Below are 18,974 nucleotides of genomic sequence, written 5' to 3'. Positions count from 1 at the left end.
TGAAAGTGCTGCACTCAATATGTCAGCAAATTTGGAAAACTCACCAGTGGCCACAGGATTGGAAAAGGTCAGTTTTCATTCCAATCCCAAAGAAAAGCAAAGCCAGAGAATGTCCAAACCACTACACAATTGCACTCGTCTCACACGCTGGCAAAGTAATGCTGAAAATTTTCCAAGCTAGGCTTCAGCAATAGGTGAACCAAGAACTTCCAGATGTTCAAGTTGGATTTAGAAAAGGCAGAAGAACCAGAGATCAAATTGCCAACATCCCATGGATCATAGAAAAAGCAAGCGAATACCAGAAAAACATCTACTTCTGCTTTATTGACTATGCCAGAGCCTTTGACTGTATGGATCACAACAAACTGGAAAATTCTTCAAAGGATGGGACCATCAGAGCACCTTACCTGCTTCCTGAGAAATCTGTATCCAGGTCAAGATGCAATAATTAGAACCAGACATGGAACAACGGACTGGTTCCAAATTGGGAAAGCAGTGCGTCAAGGCTGCATATTGTCACCCTGCTTATTTAACTTCTATGCAGAGTACATCATGTGAAATGCCAGGCTGCATGAAGCACAAGCTGGAATCAAGACTGCCAGGAGAAATATCAATAACCTCAGATACACAGATGACACCACCCTTTGGCAGAAAATGAAGAAGAACTAAAAAGCCTCTTGATGAAAGTGAAAGAGGAGAGTGCAAAAGCTGGCTTAAAACTCAACATTCAAAAAATGAAGATCATGGCATCTGGTCCCATCACTTCATGGAAAATAGATGGGGAACAACAGAAACAGTGACCGACTTTATTTTCTTGGGTTCTAAAATCACTGCAGATGGTGACTGCAGCCATGAAATTAGAAGCTGCCTGCTCCTTGGAAGAATAGCTATGACAAACCTATACTGCATATTAAAAAGCAGAGATATTACTTTGCTGACAAAGGCCTATCTAGTCAAACCTATGGTTTTTCCAGTAGTCACGTACAGATGTGAGAGTTGGACCATAAAAAAAGCTGAGTGCCAAAGAACTGATGTTTTTGAACTGTGGTGTTGGAGAAGACTCTTGAGAGTCCCTAGGACTGCAAGGAGATCAAATCAGTCAATCCTAAAGGAAATCAGTCCTGAATATTCATTGGAAGGACTGATGCTGAAGCTCCAATACTTTGGCCATCTGATGCGAAGAACCAACTCATTGGAAAAGACCCTAGGCTGGGAAAGACTGAAGGCAAGAGAAGAAGGGAATGACAGAGGATGATATGATTGGATGGCATCACCGACTCAATGGACATGAGTTTGCGCAAGCTCCGGGAGTTGGTGATGGACAGGGAAGTCTGGTGTGCTGCAGTCCATGGGGTCATAAAGAGTTGGACACGACTGAGCGACTGAACTGAACTGAATAGCTACATCATACTGAAAAATGGAAGAGCGGTTTTCCTCTAAGGCTAGAAACAAGCCAAGGATATCTGCTTTAACCACTTTTGCTCAACAGGGTACTAGAGATTATAGCCAGTTAATAAGACAAGGAAAAGAAACAAAAACATCTAGTTTAGAAAGAAAGAACTTAAACTGCTGTTATTCACAGAGATGGGCTTCCCAAGTGGCGCCAATGGTAAAGAACCTATCTGCCGCTGCAGAGGACCTAAGAGATGCAGGCTCAGTCCCTGGGTCAGGAAGATCCCCTGGAGGAGGGCATGGCAACCGAATCCAGTATTCCTGCCTACAGAATCCCATGGACAGAGGAGCCTGGTGGGCTACAGTCCATAACAGGATCACAAAGAGTCAGACACTACTGAAGTGACTTAGTACATTCACAGAGGTATCATCATCTGTGTAGAAATCCTAAAGAATCTACAAAAACAGCTACTAGAATAAGTGAAAGTTCAGCAAAGTTGTGGGATACAGATCAGTTTACAAAAATCGGTCATATCTCAGTAATGAACAACTGGAATTTAATTTAAATAAGATAACATTTACAACAGCACAGAAAACTAAATTTCAGGAATTAGTCTGACAAAAGATATCTAAGACCTATACATTGAAAAGTATACAACATATACTGAAATAAATTATAAAAGACCTAAGTACACAGAACTGCATACTATGCTCATGGTTCCAGTGACTCAATATTGTTAAGATATCAATTTTCCCCAAATTGATCTACAGATTCAACCCAAAGATTCAACCCAGTCACAGTCATAGCCTGGGGGATTCTATAAAAGCTAACAAACTGATTTTAAATTTTCTTTAGAAATGCAGAGGACAATAGCCAAAACAATTTTGAAACAGAAGAACACATTTTAGGGACTTATATTACCTGATTTTAAGAAGACAGTGAAGGCGGGGAGTAGGGAGAGGGAGGGATGGCAAAGAGCATGAGGAAACTTTCTGGATGGATAGTATGTTTATTATCTCTATCTGCTGATGGTTTTGCATGTATATGCATACATCCAAACTCATCAAATCATTGACTTCATTTATGCATGGCTTATTATATGTCAGTTATGCCTCAATAAAGCTAAAAAAAATCTCACTCGGTCCTCATGTCCAACTTTTTGAGGCCATCATATCATCGGCTCCATTGTGCAAATGTGTAAACTGAACCTTAGAGTAATAAAGCGACTTAAGCGTGGTCACACAGATACCAACCTATCCCTCTCACTCCTGAGCAAGGAAGAAAGGCTCTTCTCCCTGCTTCTCATTTATTCAACTAAAGATAAGTAGTGATCCTGTGACATGCCACTGTGGTTGGAGTAAAGAGACATAGCAGTGGCAAAAGCTCCTTCCTCAGAGAATCTGACACACTGCTGGGCCCAGGGCCCTTCTAAGCTGACTTATTAGTCTGTCATTGCTTTTCTCCTTATTTCATATACTGATATCTCTCAAAAGAAGAGAAACACCTTGCTGGGTTTCTGCCTCCCTCCCGGCTGCCCATGCAATCGCTGTTAAGCATCACAACACTATGAGACGGGTATCGCTGCCACTTTACAGCTAAGGAAACTGCCCAGGGAGGTGAAGGAACCTGCTGTGATCACAAAGCTGGAGGGCTGCAGAGCCAGATCTTCCTTCTCCCGTCCCAGCAAGTCAGGCAGTTGCTCCAGCAGCTAGAGTCCAAACGAACCCTGTTTTCCTCACAGACAAAAATCACAACCAGGCTCCAAGTCCCTGTGGACCAGAACAGCTGTTCACCAAACATTCTGTTTTGCGCTATTAATTCATTTAAAAGGAAATTTGGTTTCTAACCAGCACAAATGTCATAGCCACACTCAAGAAGTTAGAGGGAAGAAAAAAATGAATCTAGAAATTGCAAAGTGTTTGTTTTACTGGATCAAATGTGCTGCTGGCCTGTGTCTGTAGCCAGATTGGACTCCTGACCCAGCCAGCTCTCCCCACTCTCCAGGCAGGTCTTTTTCTGGGGCTCAGAGAAGTTCTCCAACCTCTGTTTCCATCACGGAGGGAGCGAGCTGTGGGTGGAAAGCCCACTCTGTTTCCACTGTGACAAGAAATTCTTACAAAGGACAGAGCAATTACTAGGAAATGAGAAGTGAATAACAAATGCAGTAACAGATGAGAGACAGCTGCTTGGGCTTCCGGTGCTAAAGAGCATCAGCACTGAAATGCGGAGCTGCCTCCCCCACGCCCGGGCCACTGGAGGCACCTGGCCCACCCCCTACTACCTAATTCAGTTTTTTTTAACAGAGAAGGAGCAGGACAGTGTAGACGTCAAGAGGGCTCAATGGGGCTTTACCATTATTATTTTTACTACCACATCCTAAATATATTCAACAAGTAACATCAGGCACTGTGTTGGGTCAGAGGATATGGGGTGAATAATTCTGGCATGACCCCTGTGGCCGTGCAGTCTATAATCTAGGAGGCAGGCAGACTTGAAACACTAATTTTTCAGGCTTTCCAAAGTCATGATGGTTCAGCACAGTGGTGAAAAGGCCTGTACGTGAGCAGCGGCAGCCGGTGAGGTTGAGAGGGAGCAGAGGGGAGCCTGCTGTAGCCCAAGCTCTAAGCTGCTCACCCCACCTCCTGAGGCGGGAGGAAGAGTCACCTGTGAGGGGATGAGAAGGGCACCCCGGTGGAGGGCGCAGTCTGCAGGAAGGTTGCTGAGACGGCAGAGAAACCAGGGAAGGCTGTGGGGCGGCACAGAGCAGTGGGCTTGCTGCCGGCCCTTCACGCAGAGTCTGGCCGGGAAAGGGGGCGGGTCTGTATCCTCGGAGCAGTGGGGAGCCTCAGAGGGTTCTGGGCAGGACGGTGGGATTTTGGCTTTAGAAAGATGTCTCCGAATACAGAGAGGAGGTTGTCGGGGGGAGGTGGGAGGGAACCGACCATGCGGAGATGTGATCAGAAGATGGGTGGCAGTGACTCAGGCTAGGCTGGGAAACGGTCTGAGAAAATGGCCCAGCATGTGACCTGAAAGAGGGGTTTTAATGATGTCAGCGAAACCGATCTCCTCTTTACAAATAACTGCCTTGCTGGCGGCGCTCTTCCCTTCTCCCAGGGCCAAACGCTCTGATTCCAGGAGCAGCAAAGACACACAGGGCTTGTCCGCCATCCAACACTGACCTCTGCTTTCAGGAATGCCCGCTTCTTCAGAGCAAGCAAACGGCATCCAGACAAAAGGCCAGAGGGTCAGGTTCCTGAACCCACAGGCAGTGTTTTCCTGAACTGCAACGTGTCATGTGGCCCCGAGCAAAGCGTGTGCTTCGGCGGGGAGTCTCCCAGGCCTGCAGGCCCGCCCCTCAGCAGAGCAGCAGACAGGGGGACCAGCCAGGCCTGAGCGCTCAGCCCTGATTCTGGGAGGGTGAAACCGAGTCTCTCTAGGGTGGGCACCCCCAGGGACCAGAGCTCTATCTGGATACCACCTCCGCTGTCTCCAAACACTTGTAAATGAGGCCCACCTCTTCCTCCTCCTCCTCACCGGATCTGCCCTGCCCCAGGGCCACAGGGAAGAAGAGAGCAAGGATCCAGGCTGCATGCCCACCCGGAACAGTCCCCCGCCTGCCTTCCACCTGGCCCGTGCCTCAAACCCAAGTGGCAGCTGCTGGTGACACTCTGGTCCCATCCGTCACAAGGCTCCCAGGCTATGCCCACAGCTCTCCTCTGAGCCATTTCAGGGAGGGACCCCTCCGGCCCTCCGTCTCCCCTCCACATCCTGCCCGCCTCGCCCCAGGATGCTCTCACCTTCAGCAGGGGCCTCACAGTCTCCTCCCGGTCTCCCACCATCATCTGAGGACATCAGTCCACTGGGTGGTACCCTTGCGCTTCTGGGTCACACTGTACCTCAACCACCCCCCAAAAGACCTTATCCCCCTCCACCTCAGCTACCCAAAGGCACAGCCAGCACCCCATCCAGCACCGTCATCAGAGCGACCCAGCTCTGACCCTGAACTCTGAAATCCTTCTCCCTCCGGACCTCCTGGCCTCCCTCGCCCAGACAAGATGCTGCCTGCTACCCTGCTCAGCATGAGGCCACTGGGCTCCCTGAGCCTCTTCCTGCATCCATGGCCACTTCCTCTGCCCTCTGCTCCCCAAACTCAGAGTGCACCCCTCTGTCACCTGTGTCTTCTTGCCTCAGCCCTCAGGGCAGGCCCCTACCCAGTCCGGGGCCAGGCACCTCCCCACCATTGAGACCACCCTTGCCTCCCCACAACTGCAGCACAGCCCCCAGACCAGTCTCCCTTAGTGCAGTCGGCTCTGTCTCCCCACTTAGAACAAAGTCCCTAGAATACAAATCTGAGCCCATCACTCCCTTTGTGAAGCTCCCCCATGATCCCCAGGCTAGCCAGCTAAAGCTCTGCCGCCTGCTCCTCTCCACCAGCCGCTCTCTGCTCAAGGCCCCGACAGCCCAAATGCTTCTAGTCCACTGTCTGTTTCCATGTCTGCCCCTCGCTCTTGCAGAAATGTGCCCACGGCCCCTCCACCTCTGTCTCTCCAGCACATGGCTCACCAACTCATGAAGATGTCAATGAGTGAGAAATCTGGCAGTGGGGATGGAGCAACGTCAGCAGGGGCAGCGGGACTGGAAGAAACACAGGCGCGTGGAGAAGCTCCCCACCTCACTGAGTCTGGTACCCACAGCAGTTCGTTTCCATCACAGTCGGGTCTCTGGACACCCGTCCATGCGCCTCTGTGACCCTGTGCTCCCCCGGCTGCCAGACGGGAAGGGAATGACACACTGATCTCTGGGGAGCTTCCAGCACACCCACACCCCCCGCAAGGACATCCCTTAGGAGCACAGGACCCGGAGAACAACAACTCACCTTTTTTTCTCCCCAGACACTAGGTACCAAAAACAGTGTTAAACTTGGGGAAATACACCATCTGCCTTTGCAGTGAGTTATTCACTCTGCCTGAAATGTCGTTCCCAACCCCATCCCATTCCCCGAATCACCCATCAGACAGGATCCCTTTCAGCCTTCCAGGCTCAGTGCCAGTTGCTGTTGTTGTTACCGTTCAGTCACTCATTCGTGTCCAATTCTTTGAGACCCATTGACTGCAGCATGCCAGGCTTCCCTGTCCTTCACTATCTTCCGGAGTTTGATCAAACTCAGGTCCATTGAGTTGATGATGCCATCCAACCATCTCATCTTCTGTGTTCCCCCTTTTCCTTTTGCCCTCAATCTTTCCCAGCATCAGGTTTTTTTCCAATGAGTCTCAGGTGGCCAAAGTATTGGACTTTCAGCTTCAGCATCAGTCCTTCCAATATTCAGGACTGATTTCCTTTAGGATTGACTAGTTTGATCTCCGTGCTGTCCAAGGGACTCTCAAGTGTCTTCTCCAACACCACAGTTCAAAAGCATCAGTTCTTCAGTGATCAGCCTTCTTTATGGTCCAACGCTTACATCCATACGTGACTACTAGAAAAACCATGGCTTTGACTATACGGACCTTTGTCGGCAAAGTGATGTCTCTGCTTTTTTAATACGCTGTCTAAGTTTATCACAGCTTTCTTTCCAAGAAGCCAGTGTCCCAACACAACAGCAGAGTGAGTCTTTCTGTGGCCCCAGGACACCGTGGGATGTGTCTCCATCCAGACCTCAGCCTCCCCACCATTTGGGAAGCTCGGGTATGAACTCAGGTCTGAAGGATTCCAAACACAGTGCTCTTCACTGCTCTGCTACTCAGACCATCACCTCCTCTGGGCCACTGGCTCCCACCCGGGCATCCCTGAATGTTCTTTTGAGCATGAGCTCACATCCAAAATGCACAGAACCTATTCAGACCATGCGCTGGTGAGGAATTACAGCCTTGAGTGACTGGCAACTTCCCACACGCAGGCACTGCACCGAGTTCTTTCACGTGAGGTGAACACTATGGTTTCCCTCACTTTACACACTAGAAAACCCAAGCATAAAGAGAATGAGTAATTTTTTCACACTCCAAGCTGGGCAGGGTGAAGCTGGGACTGCACCCCAGCCTTGCCAGGCCGAGCCCATGCTGTCTAGCACCCAAGCAGGATCAGCGGGCCCAGAAGCTGGACTTGGGCAGAACCTGGGCTGAGTCGAGCACAGAGCAGAGCGTGCACATTCTAAGAACAGCAGTTCACCCACTGATGCTTCATGTTAAAACTAACAACAGGAACAGTTCCGACCTTCAAACTGGTCTCTGAGAAACTGGTGGGCCTTCAATTCCACAGGCCAGGAGGTGGGCATAAGGACAGGCAGATTCTGTAGGGAAGGCTGGCGGAGACAAAAATGCCACCTTGCAAAGGTACCCTCTTCCAAGGCAGCTGCCATGGCGACCCCCCCCAGAAAAACCCCCTTCACCATGCAGCCCTTTTCCTGGGCAGCAGCAGCCAGGAATCCACCCATCCCTGCAACCCAATCCACCATGGCATGGAGGGGGTTCTAGGCCACAGCTAGCCAGGTAAACGTGGCCTGAGAGCCATTATGCTGAAAGGTTGTATCTGCATTAACCTGCCAGGTTTTGATAAAATTGGTCACTTGCCGGAGTCACCAGGGAATAGTTACGACTCCATATTTGCTAACCTCCATTTTCCTTGCTCTCTGCCAATCCTTAACTCACTGTCTGCCTGGCTCCCTCTGAGCCCTGGGCCGATGCTCTTGCGGCCCCGCTGGCAGAAACGAGCAAAGCCGCAGTTCTACCCTCAGTTATCAACAGCATTTGGAAATGTGAATCTTCAAAGACTGTGCTCACCAGGCAAAACCCTGGCTTTGGGGGAAGTGGTTACACCGCAGAGCAGGCACCGTGGTAACCACCTCCCCTCCATGGTACGCCCTCCTTGGCAACACGCCTGCATTTGGCCAGATACTGTTCCGCTACAGTGCTTCTCTCCTTCATTCATTCATGCTCCACTCACTCAGCACATGTTTATTGTGTAGATAGTACGTTCCAGGCGTGGGGATTACGACAGGGTCTCTCAGGATGCAACCCTCCAGAACCAAGTGAGCATAAACTCTTTCTCTGCCCTGGTGTGTTCAAAGACCTTTGCGGGGAAGCCAAGGAAGGAGACCCACCTGGGCGTGTAAGTAGTAGGAGGGAGAGAAGATAAGAAGAAAAGGAACTAAAGACAAAGAGAACTGCAATTAAATGTTCAACTGTAGCAGTCTGTTAAATAATAACAGTAATACTGATATTATTATTTTAAAACTATCATATATGTGTGTGTATATATGTGTGTGTGAGAGAGAGAGAGATGAATAATACAATAAAAATAATTATTTAATGTTGTAAGGAACCAAAATTGGCAGGGTAAAAGAAAACACACCAAAAAATCAAAGGAATTAAGTTAACAATCCCGGAATGCTAGGTTTGAACTGGAAAGACCAACACCGTACTGGTCGCGCTTCCACCCGACACAGTGGCCTAAGGGACCATCCTGAAACCTCAGAGGCTCACGGTGACAAGCAGGTCATTAGAGGGACCGCAGTTCAGCTGATCTCTGCTGGAACCACCGGGCTGTACCAAGTTGCGCTGGAATTCGGGCTTTGGGTCGGGGTCATGTCACCTTCCGCATCCTCATCTGGGGACTCAGGATAAAAGCACAAGAGCAATGGGTCCCTCAGAGAGGGTGGAAGTTCGGAGAGGGCTGGTGAAGCTTCCTGACTTTCAGCAGCTCAGCTCACCTCTGGCGTCCCATCAATTGTGCCCAAGCCACCAGCGTGGCCCAAAGTCCAGGGGTGGGGAAATATACACCACCAGCAGGGAAGCCATGATAAGGATGAGGAGGGAATAACATCGCCCGTCCAATCATCCAGTCATGAACTCTTGACTTTTAGTTTTAAAAAATAAATATCTCCTAGCCCCATCCACCAAAAAGGCCTAAAAGCATCGGCAGTCCAATCACAATGAAAATGCTCTCCCCCGGGGCTGTGGTTTCTAAACACTGTTCTCCACTAAAAGAAACCCGGACCCCTGAGGGACTGCCTGACTCCAGGTCTTCAGCAGGAAACTGGTTTATCTTGTATCAAGGAGCAAGGAATTTCTCAAAAAATAATGGGATCATGTTAAAAGGATACAGGAGATGACATGAAAGGGCTCCCATTGGTTAAAGACAGGATAATTTACGCATTATACTTTATACAGTTATACTTTGGCCACCTGATGTGAAGAGCCGACTCATTGGAAAAGACCCTGATGCTGGGAAAGATTGAAGGCAAGAGAAGGGAGCAGCAGAGAACGAGATGGTTAGATAGCGTCACCGACTCAACGGACATGAATTTGAGCAAACTCCGGGAGATTGTGGAGAACAGGGGAGCCTAGTGAGTGGCAGTTCATGGGGTCACAAAGAGTCGGACACAACTCAGTGATGGAATAACAATTTATGCATCAAAAAGAACAGTGACTACAACTGACTGAAGGGATTCCCAGCCCCACCCGAAGCCTATGGAATCAGAATCTCCAGGCACAAAGCCTAGGCATCTGGATTTTTTAATTTTTATTTTTTTATTTTTTATGGAGCTCTCAACTGATTCTGAAGCACAACCAGGATTGCAAGGCACACGTTTCCTGACCTTCTGGGAATCCAGATCACCCAGGGTGCCCATCTCACTATCAGGTGCCAGCCTCTGCTCCCTGCAAAGTCTCGTCTCCATCAAACTGCCACGTGTCCCTTACTCATATGCTTCCGACTCTGGGGTGGTCCAGCCGTAACGTGGCAGACATCATCAAGGGGAAAGGTTCCAGTTTTCAGTCTGCTGGCAACAATAACAAGAGCAGAGAAGCTGGGATAGCTCCCAGGGTGCTCCTTTTAACCACGGCTTTGACAATGACAATGAGGAACAAACTCTTCCGTTTTTAGCCAACATATCACAGATCTAAAATGGAGAAGTTTGGGGTTTCTCCAGATACCTCGCAGCAGATCATTCTTAATCCTCACTTGGCAGCAGAATCAGCTGGTAAGCTTCTACAAAACAGGGCTGACCGTGTTCTGGACTCTAACCCAGAGGCTCAGATTCCACGGTCTAGGGTGGAGTCCGGGTACCCAGTGTTTCCAAGGCTGCCCAGGTGATTCTGATGCACGGCCGTGCTTGAGAACCACAGCTCCAAGCGCGTGGTGAAAGCAAAACTTAATGTCTTGTCACAACTTGACACGAGATATGCCCTGGATGAGGCACCTTCTGAACTGGAGTCCGGGCATCCAGTGTTTCCAAGGCTACCCAGGTGATTCTGATGCGCGGCCGTGCTTGAGAACCACAGCTCCAAGCGCATCGTGAAAGCAAAACTTAATGTCTTATCACAGCTTGACACGAGATATGTCCTGGATGAGGCACCTTCTGAACTGCAACGCGCTGGGGAAAGTCTCAGTCCGCTCCTGGCCGTGCCTCTTGACAGCCCCCCACCCCTCCCCTCCTACAATCGGCCCGAGCAGCCATGCCTGCACCCCTGGGCTCACCGCAGACTGGGCGGCCCTCCTCGATGTTCAGGGCAGAGGATAAAGCTCCGAACGTCTACACAGCTCCAGGTCAAGCCGAAGCAGAGAACGTGAGCAGAGAGCTAATAATTCAGCTGAGGCAACTGTCACACAACTACTCCCCCAACAGGCTCCAGGGTGTAGTGCGCTGAGTGGGTGTTGGTTTTTGTTTTAATTAGAAAGAATGTGCAATCCCCACATAAGAAGAAAATAGAGAAAGACTTAAGTCAGCCAGTTCAAAAAATCAAACATAGTTCTGCCCCCCCAAACTTAATGAATAAAACACACACACACAAATACAAATCACTGCCACGTCCTCACACAAGTGCTGAGCACAGTTAGCAATACTACTTTCCCCTTGATTTATAGTGGGTTAGATGCCAGCTCTAGGAAGGCCTGGATCCTTTGTCTGGCTTTGTATTAAAATACGCTGTTTTTCTCAAAGTCTTAACAACACCACACTGTCAGAAGAAGGGCATCCTGTTAAGAGTGTTCTGGGGACTTCCCTGGTGGCCCAGTGGATAAGACTTCGCCTTCCAATGCAAGGGATGCAGGTTCGATACCTAGTCAGGGAACTAAGACCCCCACATGCCAGGAGGCAACTAAGCCCAAGCGCCACAACTGCTGAGCCTGCACACCACAACTAAGGAGAAGCCCGTGCACCACGGCGAAGGGCCCGGGTGCCACAACAAAGACCTGACCCAGCCAAAAATAAATAGGTAAATCAACAAATAAATAAAGAGTGTTCTGGAATTCATACCGTGGTTTCGACATGTCCCCCGACCCACACCCCTCTTCTCTGAAATCTGCACCCCACTCACAAAGCTGGGTCCGCTCAGCTGTGTGCGCTCGTCCTGGCCACAAACTCCTGAGCTGAGTCACTGAACCAGTTCTGGACATGGGACTCAGCAGGGCTGGACTGAGACGGGCTGGTCCCGATCTGGAAGGTGGCTTCCACAGACATTGCGCAAATGCGGGCCCTTTGGGGAGGCCAGGTTGGACCACAGGGGCAGACAGAACAGGGCAGGAGAGAGGGGAGAGGGGAAGGCAGAGGCAAGGCAGAAAGCAGGGTCCTGCTCGGCTCTGTAGGCTGCCGGAACTCCAGGCCCACAGGTACGGAAAGTGCCCCCTTTACGCTCGTAAATTCTTCCTCTGCCTATTCAGCTACTTGAAATGAATTTCTATCGCTTGATAACAAAACCAGAACCAGGACTTAAATAACTGTAAAGCCATGTTATCAACTGCTAGACATTTCCAGGAATTTTTCCAAAGACTAAATTCAACTTTTTTTCTCTTTATTGAATATGCTGTTTCTAAAAATATATGTATGCTTTTAACGTAAATACGTACACATTTTTGCTGCAGCAACTGGCTTCAAAATCAGAAACAAGGCAACCACCAGAAATTGGGATCAACAGAAAGTAAGCTCCCTAGGAAATGTTCCCTCCCATCTCCATCTTGAACAGTGTCTCTAGCAGGGGTCGCCCGGGAGAAGGCCAGGCCTTAGACTCAGGTGTGGAGGCCAGCCGTGGGCACTGACTGCCCCCAGCCCTGACAGAGAGGGCCAGACGCGGTGCCATCCTCTGGAAAAATCCAAACAGCAGGCTCAGAGGATGAGCCCCGTCGAGAATGGGATTCCTGGATGCTGTCTTTGATGGGGGCTTAAATCGATAACATGCGTTTATAGAGACTTCAAGAGAGAAACCAAGAAACTTGGTCCCTCTGACGGGACAAAATCCTCCCTCCCCGCCCGAGCGCTGCTAGTACAGAAGACAGGACAAGTACAGACCTCCGGCTGGATGGCTTTAAACACGGGTATGTCCATTAGCGTGATCTGGCTCTGCAACAAAAGAGAACTGGGGTTAGAAGACACTAGAAACCAAAACAGCTGCCATGTGACTTTGAAACTCTACAGAATAATAACACATTCTGAGAAGTCACACTTTCCCCCTTGAAATAAAAATCAAGATAAAGTAAAAAATTGGGTAGACTTTGAAAACACCTCTCCCATCCCTTCCTTCTTTATAAATCTTGATCCACACCCTTCCTTCTTGAATGTGAGATGGACTCCCAATTTAGGGATTGATAATAGTAGCTTGCAGGGTACATTTTTTAGTTTGGATATTTTCATTCTATTTGAGCTTTTGTTTCAAGTCTAAGTTACTTCTACAACTTAAAAAAAGTTGCAGACACAATATTATAAGTTAGAATGTTAAACAGAGACACTCTCTATTACTCTAAAGTGATTTTTTAAAAAAACTGTGGCTTATAGAATGTGTACATTTCTTCTGAAGCCTAAGCCACCTCTAAATTATATGGTGGAGTCCCATTTGAGATGCCCCCACAGACCAGTGTTGGACCATGAACTGTTTATTCCACCAGCCCACAATGACAGAACTACAGAATTTGAGAGCAAGCATTTGGAAACTTTTATAGCGATCCCCATGACATTTTTGTTATATATATATTTAAAGCATTAGTCCTTTGCTGTTGTTCACTCTTAGTCGCTAAATCATGTCCAATTCTGCGACCCTGTGGATTGCAGCACACCAGAGTTTGCTCAAACCTATGTTCATCAATTCAGTGATTTCATCCGACTATCTCATCCTCTGTCGTCCCCTTCTCCTCCTGCCCTCAATCTTTCCCAGATTCAGGGCCTTTTCCAATGAGTTGGCTCTTTGCATAAGATGGACAAAGTACTGGAGCTTCAGCTTCAGCATCAGTTCTTCCACTGAATATTCAGATTTGATTTCCTTTAGGATTGACTAGTCTGACTCCTTGTTGTCCAAAGGACTCTTTTAAGAGTCTTCTCCAGCACCACAGTTCAAAAGTATCAATTCTTCAGTACTCAGCCTTTTTTACGGTCCAACTCTCACGTCCCTTCATGACTACTGACTGGAAAGGAAAGAAACTGGTCTTTTATCAAACCTAGCTTGCTGCTGCTGCTGCTGCTAAGTCACTTCAGTCGTGTCCGACTCTGTGCAACCCTAGAGACAACAGCCCACCAGGCTCCCCCGTCCCTGGGATTCTCCAGACAAGAACACTGGAGTGGGTTGCCATTTCCTTCTCCACACTAAGAAGCACTAATTTTGTCCACACAGAAAACACACATCTAGTTAAAAGGCTGCTCCTACCGTTATAAGCTCATCAGGTGACAGTAAGAGAAGGTGTCATTGCTGACAGTTTTGCAGGCCAAGGCATGGCCTGGGCTGACTTCACATGGCCTATACGTCTCTCCAGATGCCACATGGGAAGCCAGGACACAGTCAACAGACGCTTCTGTGACAGGCCAGGGCAAGGAGAGCTGAGAGCTCCGGATGCCCATGAATGAGAGAAGACACCTGTCCACTGTCCACAGGGCATCTGGGAGGACACGATGCAGTGAACAGATGTGGGCTCTGGAATTCACAGGGCTCAGCGTGTGTCTGGACACCATCACTTAACAGCAACATTCTCTTTGACACATGACTTTTAACTTCTCCCGGTTTCAGCTGACACATCTAGAAAATGGTGACAACCATCCCTGTCTTATAGGATCACTGTGAGAATTCAAGACAAGAGGAGCAGAATGCCTGGCACCTAATTGGTACTCTCTCTATATACGTATATATGTGTACATATATGACTGTGTGTGTGCGTACACAGGTGCCAGGCATTCTGTACCTCTTGTCTTGCATATTCACAAAGATTATATATTTATATGTTTATGTATCATAATTTTTTGGCAAAAGAGGAGTCAAATAGATGGGTTCCTGTTCTGGTATATGGTTCCTGCCCAAAACACCAGATAGGAAATAATAGACTATTAACATGTTTGAACATCCATGTTTCAAAGCTGCTCTAAAAAATACTTAAAGGAGGCTGTTATATTGTCATGAGAAAAAAGCCTCATATCAAGAATTTCTTTTTTTTTTTTGAAAGTTGCTCAGTTGTGTCTGACTCTTTGCAACCCCATGGACTATACAATCCATGGAATTCTCTAAGCCAGAATTCTGGAGTGGGTAGACGTTCCCTTCTCCAGGGGATCTTCCCAACCCAGGGACTGAACCCAGGTCTCCTGCATTGCAGGCAGATTCTTTATCAGCTGAGCCACAAGGGAAGCCCAAGAATTTTGGAGTGGATAGCCTTCCCTTCTCCAGTGGATCTTCCCAACCCAGGAACTGAACCAGGGTCTCCTGCATTGCAGATGGATTCTTTACCAACTGAACTATCAGGGAAGCCCTGATGTCAAGAATACATTGGAGAAAAATAGCAACACACGTGGTATGTCAACTGTAACCACAATCTAGGGCTTAGGTAGAATTCTGGTCACCTCTTGGCACAACTGAAAGGTGACCCAAGATCAGTGGATTTCTGGGAAGCATGGGATGCATCCCAAAGCATACCATCCCCGGGGCTGAGCAGGAGATGAAAATAAACAGGTGGCTTTGTCCCTCCAAGGGGCTGGGGCTTGTCACGGGCACTGAGGTGAAATTCTGCTGCTACTGGAAGCTCAGTAGTGACATGGATGGCAATGCAGAGTCCGAGCAGTTCCACCTCTGGGTCCATCCACCAAGAGCAAGCCATGGACATCAGCACAAAGTGAGTGACTACTGCTTGCTGAAGCCTGCGGGCCTGTGTGTCTGGCCCAGAGATACAGGGCCCAGAGCTCCATCCCAGGTGCAAACAGACTGGCATTTCTCCTGCCAGACACAAGGAGATTGTTGGCCAAGTGCTCCTCACACGTGGATTAATTCTGCCATCCTGAGGAGCAGAAAGACCTCGTGAAAACAGAAGATTTGAGCTGAGAGCTCAGAGGGCCTTGGAAATCTCTCCCGCAATTCAAATTTACTCCCAATCTGGAAGAACTGGCAGGATGTTTGCAGTGTCATTTAGGAAAAAAACCAAAAGTCTGCTAATGTGAAAATGAGAAAACTTCCTTTCCATCCTGCCATCAGTTCTAGGGTTTGCTACATGAATTTCCAAATCATGTATTAAAACAGTGACTTTATGTTTCATAGTTTTTCAGATGGTTCAAGTTTCAAATATTATTATCCCTGCTCAGACCATCAGTCAAAAATGTGCTTATTTCATTCAAGATAAACCAGAAAAACCAGAACAGAGGTCACCAGGCTGAAAATAGACTGGTTGGTCCCAAACACACCATCAGAAACTATTCAGAAGAAGCTCTCCCATTTCTATCTTCTCAGTTCTGGCCCAAAAGGATGCAGTGTCCAGAGCAAGAATACATCGATAGATAGGTAACATCACTGGGGTATAAATTACATGTCATTTTACTACAAAGCCGAACACATGTAGCAAGGCTGAGTAAGGTTTTGAGTAATCCTCCCTTTGAAGCTGGAGCACTGCATGGCAGGCAGTTTTACCGAAAGGAAGGGTGTGTGTAGGAGTGGGGACTTGCAGGGCAAGATCAGGGTCCTGTCCCTTTTCACAGCCGGTGCCCAGGCTTCTAGGAGTGTGGCACAGCCTCGACAGGAACAGGAGACACTGAGGCCCTCTGGTTCCTGCTGTCATGGCAGCATATGCCTGTGATGAGAACACACATCACCGTCTCACAGGTCTCATGACAAGTCTCTTAATGGCCTCTCCTTGTTTTTGAAAATAAAGCCTTCATACAGGATGTCCACTTCATGCAGCGCCGAAGAATTGATGCTTTCGAACTGTGATGTTGGAGAAGACCCTTGAGAGTCCCTTGGACTACAAGGAGACCCAACCAGTCCATCCTAAAGGAAATCAGTCCTGAATGTTCACTGGAAGGACGGCTGTTGAAGCTGAAACTTCAATACTTTGGCCACCTGATGCGAAGAGCTGACTCATTTGAAAAGACCCTGATGCTGGGAAAGATTGAAGGCGAGAGGAGAAGGGGATCACAGAGAATGAGATGGTTGGATGGCATCACCGACTCAATGGACATGAGTTTGAGTAAACTCCAGGAGTTGGTGATGGACAGGGAGGCCTGGTGTGCTGCAGTCCATGGTGTTGCAAAGAGTCGGACACGACTGAGCGGCTGAACTGAACAGGATGTCCAGAGTACAGGAGCTGCAACACTCTGGCCACCTGATGTGGAGAGCAGCTCACTGGAGAAGAGCCTGATGCTGGGAAACACTGAGGGCAAAAGGAGAAGGAGCGCAGCAGAGGATGAAAAGGTTAGATAGCATCACTGACACAAACGTGAACAAGCTCCAGGAGATGACGAAGGACAGGAGCCGGGCGTGCTGCAGTTCATGGGGTCGTAAAGAGTCAGACGCGACTGACAGACTGAGCAACAGCAACAGGATGGCCAGTTAAACTGGTCGCCTGGCAACAACTTCCTTCACCCTAACCCCTTCTCCCACCTCCTTTCTCCTAGTCCAGGGCCCCCCAGAAATCTAGGCTTTTTAAAGAAACGGCCAATCTCCACATATTACAGGACAATTCTCTGGAGATGTGGCCTTCAGGACGAAGAGACCTAGCAGAGTCCATCATAGTACGGCCCTAAAGCAAGAGAGCAAGGTGGTTTTCTGTGGATAAGTGACAGCAAATCAGCCAAATAGAAAACAAACTGGTTTCTACATATGCTGAACGTATGCTTTCCCTCTAATGGTGGCTGACTAAATCCCCTCTTCCCAGCCACAAGCTTAGTACAAGGAAGGCTCCCTGCTCCACCCACACTGGGTCCAAATAAACGAAAACGTTGTTGGCAGAAACAGTGGGCCGTCTTATAATAAAAAATATCTATAAATTTGCATTGAGGTCACTCCGAATGAGCCTTAGGATGGCTTCAGGGAACAAAAAGCAATCGGCTGCAAAGATGCATTCCTGCCTCTCCTCCTAGAACTGCTGTGTCTGACAATTTTAGAATCTTGTGTCAAGGAAATGCAAATTAAAGAGGAAGACACCATTTGTGGTCCAATAGCACCATCACAACTAATGGGGCTATGAGTTGCTCTGTTCTTTTTGCAAAGTAATCTGATAGTAACCCATTAAAAACATTAACATTTAATTTCATTTTTAATGTCAAACTTAGAAAAAATCTACAAGAATAACATGATAAACTATAACCTTTCACCTCGCTTCACTACTGATATTTATTAACATTTGGCATCATTTACTTTATTTTTATGTACATAATTATATAATTACATAATTTTTTTTTCTGAACCATTTGAGAGTAAAATGCAGGTATTATGACTCTTCACCTTTTAATCCTTCAGCAGTTGATTTCCCAAGAACAAGATGACCCTCTTACATAATGATAAGATTATTACACTCAAGAAATTTATTGTTGTTACATCAGTATTATCTAATATACAGTCCACATTCAGAATTTTCAAATTATCCCAATCCTGTTTTTTATAGCAATTTTTTCTTCATCCAGGATCAAGCATTATATTTAGATATTATCTCCTATAAGGTGAAATGCGCATACTGTCGACTCAGCAACCCCAACACCTACAGAAAGAAAAGCACTGGTTTATAAGAAGACATATGGAGAAAGATCTACATTTAGATACAGAGATGAATATAGATGTTTACTGAACAATTATTTGTAGTAGTAAAAATATGTAAGTAATCTCAAAGACCATCAAAAAAGGAACTTTTTGGAAAAAATTATGGTACATCCAGACTCTGGGATACTATGCAGCCTTAAGAACAGAGGATTAAATTTATACATACGATCTATTGATAATAAAGACAAGTTCCAGCACTGCTTTTTGTTCAGCTTTCAGCCACTGGGGAGAAAGCCTGAGATCTAGCTACAGAGCACCCCCACTAGAACAACTACAACCTCCAAAAGGAGTTTAACCCTTTTTACTGTAAAATGACACATTAACAGAAAACCACGCTAAACAAATGCATGGTTTGATGACTTATTGCGAGGCGAACACTTTAAAACCACCACCCACATTAAGAAACAGCCACTCCAATAGATGGATACATGGGCCCAGACATGTGTTATACATGCACAACAGAATTATTATTTGACCTAAAAGAGAAAGGAAATTCTGACACATGCAACTACATAGGTGAACCTCAAAGACATTATGCTAAGTGAAATAAGCTACAAAAAGACACTGTATGGTTCCATCTACGTGAGAACCCTGCAGTAGTC

The 18,974-nt window shown here is 47.5% G+C and overlaps 1 protein-coding gene across 13 annotated transcripts in view; it reads right to left on the bottom strand.

The window, feature by feature from the left end:
* Positions 1-18,974, bottom strand: part of RALGPS1 (Ral GEF with PH domain and SH3 binding motif 1) — a 295,395-nt gene that overhangs the window by 232,368 nt on the left and 44,053 nt on the right. For all 13 annotated transcript variants that reach the window (XM_044926350.2, XM_044926347.2, XM_025262369.3 and 10 more), the window contains one exon: positions 12,672-12,722. In XM_044926350.2, the coding sequence (XP_044782285.1) occupies positions 12,672-12,722 (51 nt within the window). The remainder of the gene's footprint in view (positions 1-12,671; positions 12,723-18,974) is intronic.

Source organism: Bubalus bubalis, chromosome 12, assembly GCF_019923935.1.
Source record: "Bubalus bubalis isolate 160015118507 breed Murrah chromosome 12, NDDB_SH_1, whole genome shotgun sequence".
Classification (NCBI taxonomy): domain Eukaryota; kingdom Metazoa; phylum Chordata; class Mammalia; order Artiodactyla; family Bovidae; genus Bubalus; species Bubalus bubalis.
This window is presented reverse-complemented; position numbering and strand designations above follow the sequence as displayed.